At 39.7% G+C, this 12699-nt stretch overlaps 1 protein-coding gene and 1 non-coding gene across 2 annotated transcripts in view; one reads left to right on the forward strand and one right to left on the reverse strand.

Annotated features, from left to right (window-relative positions):
- The first annotated feature begins 1243 nt into the window (after positions 1 to 1243).
- The window catches only part of LOC123505761 (TLC domain-containing protein 2-like), a 34814-nt gene continuing 23358 nt past the window's right edge, over positions 1244 to 12699 (forward strand). Inside the window, exon 1 of the mRNA XM_045257421.1 lies at positions 1244 to 1563. Coding sequence (XP_045113356.1) covers positions 1370 to 1563 — 194 coding nt within the window. The 5' untranslated portion in view covers positions 1244 to 1369. The remainder of the gene's footprint in view (positions 1564 to 12699) is intronic.
- Trnav-gac lies at positions 4407 to 4481 on the reverse strand. Its single transcript has one exon. It is a non-coding gene; the product is annotated as a tRNA-Val (tRNA).

Below are 12699 nucleotides of genomic sequence, written 5' to 3' on the forward strand. Positions count from 1 at the left end.
GCTTCTTAGTACATGTTGTATATGTAAAGTTTTGCGCTATAAGCCAAAACGTGTCTGAGCCAGGCATTTTCTACGCCCACTGTGGTGAGCGGTAAATACCAGCTGATGTTGCCGTATTGGTCACTATTTATGTTTTACTTTGTCTATTGCATGTATATAATGTTTTTGTACCTCACATTGTCAAGGCATGTTCGTAATGATTATATGCGAATGCAATAGTAATAAAAAACATTAAGATAAAATGACCACATGACAGTAATACTCTCTCTCTCTCTCTCTCTCTCTCTCTCTCTCTCTCTCTCTCTCTCTCTCGCTCAGAATAGTATGAGCGATAGCGCAATAGCGTATATAGTGAGGTAGAGAAGTGATGTGTTGTCACAGATGAGTGACATGAGTTCTGTAAAACAGATGAATGAAATTAGTCTTGTGTGTTGGGAAACAAATAATTATTGTGTTGTGAATTACAGTAAATGACTTGACATGAGATAAGCCTCGTGTAAGGTCATGGACATCAACAAAACACGGGCAGTCTTCAGTCTGTCAAAATTTGAGAGCTCGGTAACGCATTGGGAATATTCTACGAATATTTTTTTTATTTGCCGACTTCGGAATTTTCTTTTATCGACGACACCGTGTGTCGTCGTCCGCAGCAGACGGGTTAAACAAAACACTTTTAAAGTTCAAACAAAACCTTAATAACAAATCTTAAACTGAAATAACTACCTTTACAAGTACTACAAAACCTACTCAAATTGATAACACAGAACAACATAATAGTCAATGGAATAAAATATACATCAATAAAAGAAATACATAGATATATAGATTAAAAGTTATATGTGCACCAATCTTCTCTTTTGGCTTTTTCAATCGGTCTTCTTTCCTTTCCAGTCAGAAGTTTGATATCCATGTTAACATTTACACATACAACTATAATTTCACTTTTGAGGTTTGATGGAATGAAAAAGAAACGGAACAAAAGGTCATAACCTTACAATTAATAAGTGAGAACAAGTAATACAACAGAAGACTACAGTCACATAATCTACATACCACTTAGGTTTTCACATTAGCGTTGATGCAGAGAGAGAGAGAGAGAGAGAGAGAGAGAGAGAGAGCGAACAGTTGGCCAGACAGGTAACTACAGCGTACGTTACGTATACACACGACTTTTTCTCCCGCCAATGGTTTCTGGCAACACTGCGGCAGCAGCTTCATGAGTCACTCCGCGCTCCACTCAACGCCAGTCTTTCTTAACCCATCCAAGAGGAATATAGAACCCTAAAACTCTCCCAGTCATCAGTTAATTCAAAAAGCCCTTTCATTCCGCCCCTTCCTTCACGATCCAGCCTCACGCGTCTCTCCCAGCATGGCTATGGAGGAGGTTGTGTCAGGACCCAAGTGGGTTTTAGGAGGCTTTCTGTTCTTCAGTGTCTGTAATCAACTGTTGCGTCTAGCAGTCCCTCCCACGGCCAAGGCGACAGCGGCTCAGGCCTGGAAATGGAAGAACACGGCCGTTTCCCTCGTGCACTCCTTGGTGACGGGGCTTTGGTCGCTCTACTGGTGAGTGCTGGCCTTGTGGTGGAGAATTGATGTCTGATCTCATCCATGTTCCTAGTCTTGTCTTCCAGCTTTTTTCGTTTTGCATTTTGTCGTTCATGGGAGGGTGGTAAACTGGCAGAGGAGGAATAATCTCTCTCTCTCTCTCTCTCTCTCTCTCTCTCTCTCTCTCTCTCTCTCTCTCTCTCTCTCTCTCAGTAACCAGAAATTTTTTTACTTTAAAAGGGGGGGATGCTTTTCCTTAATCCTTTATCTTACAACTGTTGATGCCACCTAACGTGACCTAAGATTGTTTTATCATATTCCATTGTTTTGTTTTGTATTACAATGTTCCATACTCTTATACTTTCTTATCAGGGATTTAACACTTCATGTCTGAGTGGTGGCGGGTATTGGTTTTGTTGACAGTGCCATAATGAAGTGGCAGTTGGCGAATGTCAGGCCATGATGTGTAGGCCTATTGGTGGGAAAGGCCCTGAGAGTCACGCGTGTGTACAATCCGAGGCAGGATACGGTGTGGGTGAGGGAGGGTGTTGTCACTGTATAACCAGCCACGCCTGTGTTGGTAGGGAGTGCAAACGTTCCTGCATAAACGTGTGTATGTGTGTGTGTGTGTGTGTGTGTGTGTGTGTGTGTGTGTGTGTGTGTAAAGCTTATAAGAAAACCCTACTATTTTTGTTTCGAACTCGATTAAATTTGTACCCTATCAAGTTATATTATATTATGAAACTGATGACGAAAAGAAATTAATTGATAGACTTCTGTATGTACGTACACGCTCTTACTCTACCGGTAATGTCATGTAAGGAATATACCAGTATCTACTGTACATAAATAAAGTGGGTTAATTTAATTACCTAGCTTGCATCTTTGAAGTAGTGAATGTATATGATGGTGTAAAAATTCCAGTACTTGATAAATTTACTCGAAATATTTACTCATTAATTTTAAAGAACAGCAGGAATGATTGAGGGTGACACAGGTACAAAATAGAGGTTAATACCATATGGCTGTAAGAAGACAATAAATGACTGTAGTGTAATACTAGGATGCCTGAAGCCTTGTGGGCTCGTGGTGCGCGCCTTGACTCTATAATGCAAGGGAAGGAATATATGGATGGGAGAGAGACGGAGGATAAGTATCATTATTATTATCAACATAGTCATCGCTGAGATATGCGAGTTTTACGTGGTAAATTACGTCACTCTCTCTCTCTCTCTCTCTCTCTCTCTCTCTCTCTCTCTCTCTCTCTCTGGTTATGAAAGGCTTGCTGACGTAATGCACCGGCAGCTGTTTCACTCACTATACACTGCAGAAGTTCTGCCCGCTTGTGATAGATTCGACAGCATTCGTCTCTCATTGCTCACGCAGTCCTTCGAATCCTCGGAGAACTAAATGGCAGAGTTGAAGGTCATTTATCCATCACTGTCGCTAACACATTGGCATCCATATCAGGTCAACGAAGCGTGTCTCTTGGTAGTTTATATTCAGCTGTTCAGTTAATTAATCTGGTGGTGTTGGCTTCTTTTTAAATTTCCCTTTTATATAGACTTATTAAGCATGAAAGCAGATTCAAAGGTCTCTTTCTTACTCCATTTATTTATTCTTATTATATTTTTACGTTGTATAATGTTTTGGGTTATTTAAAGGCCGCTTTTTTCTTTTATTTTTCAGTCTACGGTCAGAGTGAAATATGTAGGTATATGGATGTAGTTACTTATTATTCACTCATTTATTTGTTAATAGTTAATATTACTGGAGATATTTGGCCATTATATGTCAGGGTAATAGCATATAACATTACTTCAAAGGCCGAAGTCTATCACACAGAAAAATTAAAACTACATTATACATATTTTGCGTGTCTCCATAGTATTAACTCAGAGAGAGAGAGAGAGAGAGAGAGAGAGTACAACGGTCTCTTTCAACAGGAGTGAATACTGAGTAATAATAATTTTTACGTGCTCTGATCTCTGTGCGTAGTATGCGGGTAGAGAACTTTAAGGAAGGTCAGGGGAAGAAATTTTGTACCGCTGCCAAAAGACAAGTCTGATAGAGCTTACGAGGTAACGTCTGCACTTTCACTGGCCATGGTGGTAGTGGTGTTGGTGTACGTATAAACTGTAAAGAAGAGGAAGAAGCATTTAGGCACGTCGCCACTTTCACTTTTCCTTGGTCTGTGTAAATATTTTTTTTTTTTTTTACTATCGTTCCTATTGGAGAAGAAGAAAAAAATCACAATACTGTTCTGTAAAATATGACTACTTCTTTCCGTATTTCGTCAGTTGTTCGGCACCAGTTAAACCGGAAAGAAAAGTAGGGAAAAACTGAAATAGAGAAGAGAAAAAGGAATTTTGCTAATGTACCGTAAAATATCGCTTCACAATGACTTCTATTTGTCGTTTCCTGTTCAGAGAGAGAGAGAGAGAGAGAGAGAGAGAGAGAGAGAGAGAGAGAGAGAAAAATAGAAAATTAGCTAAATGTACCGTGAAGTATTAACTAACAAGGATTTATGTTTGTCGTTTTTCAGAGAGAGAGAGAGAGAGAGAGAGAGAGAGAGAGAGAGGCAGAGTTTGACATTTCTTTTCTTCCAACTATCTTCTATAACCGTCTATAGCCATTCTCGTGTAATTCACCACCACGGTCGTCTGCTGGTCACCCAGCCAGTCTTCCCCATTACGGAGCGAGCTCAGAGCTCATAGACCGATCTTCGGGTAGGATTGAGACCTCAACACAATCCACACACCAGGAAAGCGAGGCAACAATCCCTCCAGTTACATCCCGTACCTATATATTTACTGCTAAGTGAACAGGGGCTACACATTAAGAGGTTTGCCCATTTGCCTCGCCGCTTCCCGGGACTCGAACCCGGGCCCTCTCGATTGTCAGTCAAGCGTGCTAACCACTACACTATACGTGGTGTGTGTGTGTGTGTGTGTGTGTGTGTGTGTTTGTTTGTTTTTCACTGTTTGATCTGCTGCAGTCTCTGATGAGAGCCAGGCGTTACCCTACGGAACGAGCTCAGAGCTCATTATTTCCGATCTTCGGATAGGCCTGAGACCAGGCACACACCACACACCGGGACAACAAGGTCAGAACTCCTCGATTTACATCCCGTACCTACTCACTGCTAGGTGAACAGGGGCTACACGTGAAAGGAGACACACCCAAATATCTCCACCCGGCCGGGGAATCGAACCCCGGTCCTCTGGCTTGTGAAGCCAGCGCTCTAACCACTGAACTGTGTGTGTGTGTGTGTGTGTGTGTGATAGCGGCGGACTGGCAGAGACTGTGACATCAAAAATAAGCTTTCGAACTGTGAGGATGAGGTGTGTGGGTGAACCTCTGAATTTTTCCTCTCTCTCTCTCTCTCTCTCTCTCTCTCTCTCTCTCTCTCTCTCTCTCTCTCTCTCTCTCTCTCTCTCTATATATATATATATATATATATATATATATATATATATATATATATATATATATGTACCTTGCGTGTGGAGTGGTAGGTTAGAGAAGGGATACTCCAGGAGAAAGAGTAAAGAAATGGGGAAGTTAAAGGCAGGTGGTGACTTGTTAGTTGTGATGCTTTTGTTGTTACACCACCACCACCACCACCACCACCACCACCACCACGACCACTGATGCACTACTACTACTACTACTACTACTACTACTACTACTACTACTACTACTACTACTACTACTGCTGCTACTACTACTACTACTACTACTACTACTACTACTACTACTACTACTACTACTACTACTACTACTACTACTACTACTACTACTGTGAGTACAATTATCACTATATCACCTACGTTTTGAACTGGCTAGTTGAATTACTTTTTAATGAATAGCTATATAGGCTACAATGACTGCGTTATTCTCTTTTCTTGGGTACCTTTGTGAATATAGACAATTTTCTTTACTTTTAATGCAAATTTTTTTTCTGCCCGATGTACTGCTCTTCAAAATTTGTAGCGTAGCAGTCACTGAAGCAGTCACTGAAGGCCGTTTGACCATCATACGATCACTGACTAGATGAAGATAAGATGACAAGGAAAGTAGACGTGTAGCGGTGCAGAATGTTCATCAATACACGATAGTGATAAAGTGATAAGAAAACAGGGAGGAAAAAAAAAAGTAAGAAAACTAACGTGAGCTGAAGCTGGAGGATGACAACTGATATGAGTGGATAAGAAAATAATATAGTACTAGTCGTAGTAGTAATTTTTGTTGTAGTTGTAGTAGGTGTGAGGCCAGTATTCTGAAACGCTTTGCTCCCTCACTATCACTGCTTTCCAAAGGCTCTAGCAAGTTGAAGATATTGTTGCTTTTTATGGGTATTTTTTTTTTATGATTTTGATGACAGATTGGTAAGATTTCTTGTTTATTATAAGGAAAAACTGTCATGAAAACCCCGCTAATCGTCTCTAGGGACTTTGAAAATTGCCGTGGTGAGAGTAAGATGTTTTTTAATACAAGCGTAAAATTAAATTTATATTTGTTTAATTATCTATATTATTTCAGTTCTTAGACATGATTTACAGGCTAGTGAAGAAGTCAAAGGAGTAGAATAATTGTAAGAAGACACACTAATGATGATAGTGAAGAAAAAAAAAATGAAGACCTCTTGCCGGTGACTAATGAAGTAAATGTACCACGTGGCGCCGGGCGGCTTCCCAACCAGAGAGAGAGAGAGAGAGAGAGAGAGAGAGAGAGAGACGATAAAGGAAAAATCAATGAAGGGACATGGACTTATTCCCTCTTCCCCCTACCACCTTCCCTATCATCCTTTCAGATGCACCCCTGGTAGAAAATTTCATCATCACATCCTTTTCTGCCTCCAGAGAGAGAGAGAGAGAGAGAGAGAGAGAGAGAGAGAGAATGCTATTTTTCGCTTAAACTTTCACATATAGCTAAATTGTGTGTGTGTGTGTGTGTGTGTGTGTGTGTGTGTGTGTGTGTGTGTGTGTGTGTGTGTGTGTGTGTAATGAAGTTTTCCCGTTCTCATTTTTATGTATATTTTTTTTATTTACTTTTTACGTCAGCCTCAATATAGCCACAGCATTCTTGTAGTTATTAATGATCGTAAAAGTCTCCATACATCTTCTACCACTCACTTAATCATTCCCCCCAGTGTGTGTGTGTGTGTGTGTGTGTGTGTGTGTGTGTGTGTGTGTGGGCGCGCGCGCAAGAATTAAATCCTTTAAATGTTGTTGTTGTTGTTGTTGTTGTTGTTGTTGTTGTCGTCGTCGTCGTCGTCGTCGTCGTCGTCGTTCTCCTCCTCCCCTCCTTCTCCTCCTTCTCCTCCTCCTCCTCCTCCTCCTCCTCCTCCTCCTCCTCCTCCTCCTCCTCCTCCTCCTCCTGCTTCTGCTTCTGGTCATCGACGCTGTTCTTTATTAAGTGTTAGTGCTAGTGGTGGTGGTGGTGGTGGTGGTGGTATTGGTGTTAGTGGGCGCTGCTGAGAATAGAAATTAAGAGGCAATGAGACATCGTGGAGGTGTTCGGTGTGTGTGTGTGTGTGTGTGTGGGCATCTCTCTGGTCGAATCTTTACACTCTATACTTCCCCTTTTTAATACCGTACTTCCGAGAATGTAAGGTGTGATGCGATACGGTGCTGTACGGTACGGTACGGTACGGTATGGTACGGTTGTTACGTAACGGTGATTGACTGAAGGACGCTACGTGGATTTTGTTGTTTACAGTGTATGGGTAGTTCTGCTTAGTTATGATATATGAGTGTTGTTTTTGTTAGTGTGTGTGTGTGTGTGTGTGTGTGTGTGTGTGTGTGTGTGTGTGTGTGTGTGTGTGTTAATGGTTTATGGTGTTTTTTCTATTATTCTTTGATAGCTTGTTCTTTATTTTTGTCTTTTTTTTCGGGGAGAGAGAGAGAGAGAGAGAGAGAGAGTTTCCAAAACAGCTAAGTAGAAAAGAACATTTATGGCTGTTTCTTTTCTCGAGAACTATTTTTTTTCTTTTTATTTGGGTGCCCACTTGTGGTTATTTATCTTTCTGATTTAGCTTTTCATTTACTACCTATATATATATATATATATATATATATATATATATATATATATATATATATATATATATATATATATATATATATATGGATCTCTCTCTCTCTCTCTCTCTCTCTCTCTCTCTCTCTCTCTCTCTCTCTCTCTCTCTCTCTCTCTCTCTCTCTCTCTCTCTCTCAATGCGGGTCTCGTGTGTCTCATTAGGTTTGGTTCCCATGCTGCAGGAGGAGGAGGAGGAGTAGTCTGTGAGTAAACTAGTATGTAACTTATGTAGGTCGGTTTGTAGTATTTTTAGACCAACGAGACGCAGTTTAGTGGCAAGGAAAAAAATGATAAATAAGATACTCTATATGTATGTAGTGAACAGTAAACAAGTCCACTCGATTATTATTTTTATTCATTTATTGTCTTTTTTTTTCTGCCAGATTCGAATGCCTGAGAAGCTTAATTTCGACCTTCTTTTTTGTTTATTTATCGTCTCGGCAGCTAACTAACCACTCGACCCCCGCTTGTGTGTGTGTGTGTGTGTGTGTGTGTGTGTGTGTGTGTGTGTGTGTGTGTATAGTAGTAGTGCGTATAGTGTATTGTGATGTATATTGCTGTGTGTGGATTTATTTACTATATTACTGTTGCATTGATATTCGTGTCCACTTTATTTTGTTCTATCTTCTTTTCATGTTCTAATTCCTCCTCCTCCTCCTCCTCCTCCTCCTCCTCCTCCTCCTCCTCCTCCTCCTCCGTATATTAGGAGGTATAACGTAACTGATATTCTGATCAAACTAATTCATATTTATATTTTTTTTGTCTCCTTTCATAACTTGCTTTTGATCCTGAGAATTTTGTCATCGTGCATGTAGAATGGTTGATATACTTCCTGACTTCGTGTTGTTCTGTGTGACCTCATGATTATGTGGCTCTGTTATAGGACGCGATACTAATTGAGGATAATGTTGATAGGCATGCACTTCATCTGGTTTTCTTTATGTTGCCTCATGCGTGAGTAATAAAATGTGCATACGTAGGCTTGAATGATGAGGAAAATACGTGGTTTTTTTTTTAGGTAAGCATCACACACACACACACACACACACACACACACACACACACACACACACACACACACACACACACACACACACACTAAAGTAAAGAACCCTGTAAAACCTTTAATGCGAAAACAAAACCACTATCTCCCCAAGCTTCCTGTTTTTGGGGTGGATGAGTAAAGCTATTTTTTCTCTTTTTCCTCCTCCCTCCCTCTTTCCATTGAGAGAGAGAGAGAGAGAGAGAGAGAGAGAGAGAGAGAGAGAGAGAGCGCAGAGGGAAGGTTACGTGGGGGAGTAAGCGTATTGTGTTGTGTAAGCCACGCTGTGCTCTTAAATCTGGGACATGCTCTTAAAGGGAGGACATGCCAGGGTATACAGAGAGACTTAAAGGGAAGGCTGTAACATCAGTTCAGGTAGCAGTAGTAGTAGTAGTAGTAGTAGTAGTAGTAGTAGTAGTAGTAGTAGTAGTAGTAGAGCAAGAGGGGGAGGTATGAAAGCAGGTGAGAAGAACGAAGGGTGAAGTAAAAGGAAATAGATAGGGAAAAGAATTACTAGTTTAGGATGAAAGATGAGTTGACTGTAGTAGTAGTAGTAGTAGTAGTAGTAGTAGTAGTAGTAGTAGTAGTAGTAGTAGTAGTAGTAGAAGAAGAAGAAGAAGAAGTGAGGATTATTGAAAGTAGATGAGAAGAACGAAAGGTGAAGAAAAAATATAAAAGCAAAATAACATAAACAAGTAAGAATGAAAGAGGAGGTGGGTATGGAATAGACAGATGAGTAGTAAGAAGAGGAGGAGGAGGAGGAGGAGGAGGAGGAGGAGGAGGATATAGACAGGTGAGATAAGTGGAGGGTGGAGTAAGGAATAATAGGTAGGTAAGGCTGAAAAGTAAGTGTTAATCCTTTCACTTCTATAGACCTTCTATATTAACATTGAGAACACCAAAAAGAAAACAATAAAAAAATGTATGAGCACAGAAAGAAAAGGGGAGAGAATAGACGGGGTTAATTAAGTCTCATCTATGGTACGGAACTTATTAAGACTGTAGCATATAAGGGAGGGTCTAAAAATCAATAGGTGAGGGATATAGGGAAGTATTTCTCTCACACTGAATACTGCAAGGGTTAAGATTGTGGGAGGAACGAAGGATTAGTTAAGGAAGAAAAGAAACAAGGAAACAAAATACTACGCAAGACTTTTTTTTTTTTTTTATCCTGCCCTTTCTTTAAATTATTTTACTGAAAAGGTCTCGGTGGTTCCTGAAAATGTTCCTTATTATTTTGTTTTTCCTCTTTTCATCTGAACAAATCACGTTATTTTTAAATGAAATTAACTGGGGAATGTTGAGCCATTGTTTTTTTTTTTTTTCAATTGTTTCATTGCTATATCTGTATTTTGGTATGTGAGATATCCGCAGACATTATTACGTCATTATTGTTATTAGTCTTCCACTACTACTATTGCTACTACTGCTACTGCTACTGCTACTGCTACTGCTGCTACTACTACTACTGTTATTACTATATACATTATTATTACTATTATTATTATTATTATTATTATTATTATTATTATTATTATTATTATTATTATTATCATCATCAGGCATGTTTCCCACTCCTCATTCATTCACCATGTGTCAACCCTCCTCCTCCTCCTCCTCCTCCTCCTCCTCCTCCAAGGGCAAGAAGGGTGTGGGTGTGACGTGGGGGTATGGAAGTAAGGGGGTGTGGTGTATAATTTCACTTTAAACACTTTAAACACTTTATTATGTTTGCCATTTGTGTACAGATTGTGATAACAAATGAATTTCATAAGACAAACAGCCCTTTGCAAGTAAATACTTTATGGGCAAATTTCTCCTCCATAACCTTCTTCCTCCTCCTTCTCCTCCAAAACTCATGGGTGTAGTTGGGAAAGGAAGAAGCTATGTAATGGAAGGCATCGAAAGTGACTCTCTCTCTCTCTCTCTCTCTCTCTCTCTCTCTCTCTCTCTCTCTCTCTCTCTCTCTCACACACACACACACACACACACACACACACATTCATCCATCACCATTTTTCCTCCTCCTCCTCCTCCTCCTCCTCCTCCTCCTCCTCCTCTGAAGCCTAAAATTCCTTTCCTATCTTCCCAAGTGAGGAAAGAGAGAGAGAGAGAGAGAGAGAGAGAGAGAGAGAGAGAGAGAGAGAGAGAGAGAGAGAGAGAGAGAGGGGAAGCACTATTGTCACAAAAATTAGAGGAAGAATAGTGAAATTTGATGCTTAATTGATAATGTGAGAGTGAAAGAGAGGATTACATTTGGTCTCATAAAAGTGTTTCTAATTAAAAAGTAAGAGAGGTTTGGCTTATCTCGGATTGAGTGGGAGAAGTGAATACAGAAACTGCTGAGTGAAGATGAAAAGAAGAAGAAAAGAACGTTGAAAGTGTAATGAGAAAACACGTCTTACAGAGGATGAAGATAGAGAGTAATAATTGTGAACTAGGAAAAAGAAAATATACTGAACTTAAAACAAATGGGAGTCAAACGATATCAATGGGAAAATAATAGTAGTAACAAAAACATGAATGATAAATGCGTTGTTATAAGTGTTTGTTATTGTTGTTATGACTCAGTATCCTCTCTCTCTCTCTCTCTCTCTCTCTCTCTCTCTCTCTCTCTCTCTTTCTTTCTTTCTGTAGCCATGATGCATGTTAATTCTGGGGAGGGAAAAATAGTAAAAATAAGTAAGTTATTCGTTTTTTTTTTATTTTCTTGTAGTTATTTTTATGTTAGCGTAGGACAGCGTTGAAGTGAATTATATATCTATTAAGGTTTTATAACTAACTAAACATATAAGTAATTGATCGTTCTCTATAACTGCTTCTGCTTTGTTCAAAATGAATTGTGATCTTATAATTCAGCTAGTATATTTGTAACAACTAACTCACAATGACAACAACAACAACAACAACAGCTACTACTACTACTACTACTACTACTACTACTACTACTACTACTACTACTACTACTACTACTACTACTACTACTACAACCGCCAACACCACCATCACCACCACTACTGTTCCATGGTTCTGGTTAACTGTTCAAAAATAGACTTCCTGACCAGTGTGAGATTTCGGTACAGAACATTCCCTTCGGCGTCACTATTAGCACAACAGCGGCACGAGGAAGTTGAAGTGACGTCACCATCAGTTGTATGGCAAGGCTATGGAGAGTTGTCAGCTATTCTATTTTTCCGTCTCCCATAGGTAAAGACTCTCTCTCTCTCTCTCTCTCTCTCTCTCTCTCTGACCTTATAGTTTGCAACCATCTTATGAAGTTTATGGTGGTGGTTGTGGTTGTGGTGGTTGTGGTTGTGGTGGTTATGATAGTGGTGGTAGTGGTGGTGGTGGTGGTAGTGGTGGTGGTTGTAGTAGTAGTAGTGGTGGTAGTAGTAGTAGTTATAGTAGAAGCTCGTGTCTTCACTCGTGAAATAACATTTTTTTTGTTTCATTACTTTTTATTTCTCTTTTTGTTATTCTCTTAATCTTCCTCCTCCTCCTCCTCCTCCTCCTCTCCACCCTCTTCTCCTCTAGTCATCACCATCCGTTTATTGCTGTATTGTCCCGACCTTCCAAGACGATGAGTGTTACCAACCGTGCGTATAAACCTTGGAGGAATCTCAGAACAATTCCTATCTTCTATCATGCCCCTTCCTTCGGGGTCTTATAGGAGAGCTGCAGCTGTAGTGTTAGATGCAGGAACACGCCATTTGCCTTTGTCCTCTTGTATGTAAATCACTTAGGACGGGCGTTGGGTGTCATGAAATGGTGTTGTGCTGTGTTGCTTCCATATAAGTTGGTTTTGAATTAGTTATGCTTTTTTTTTTTTTTTTTTTTTTTTACTTATTTGTATAATATTCGTTATTTTTTATTTAATTATTAATCTATTTATTTTTTGTAGTATATGATTTTTTTTTATAATGTTGTTGATTATGTTATACAAAGGAATCCAGAGGAAAGAACATACGGCAACAGCCCTGATGAAAAACTAGTTACAGTTTAACGTATTTGAAAACTAAGAATTAGAA

This window comes from Portunus trituberculatus, chromosome 18, assembly GCF_017591435.1.
Source record: "Portunus trituberculatus isolate SZX2019 chromosome 18, ASM1759143v1, whole genome shotgun sequence".
In the NCBI taxonomy this organism is placed as follows: domain Eukaryota; kingdom Metazoa; phylum Arthropoda; class Malacostraca; order Decapoda; family Portunidae; genus Portunus; species Portunus trituberculatus.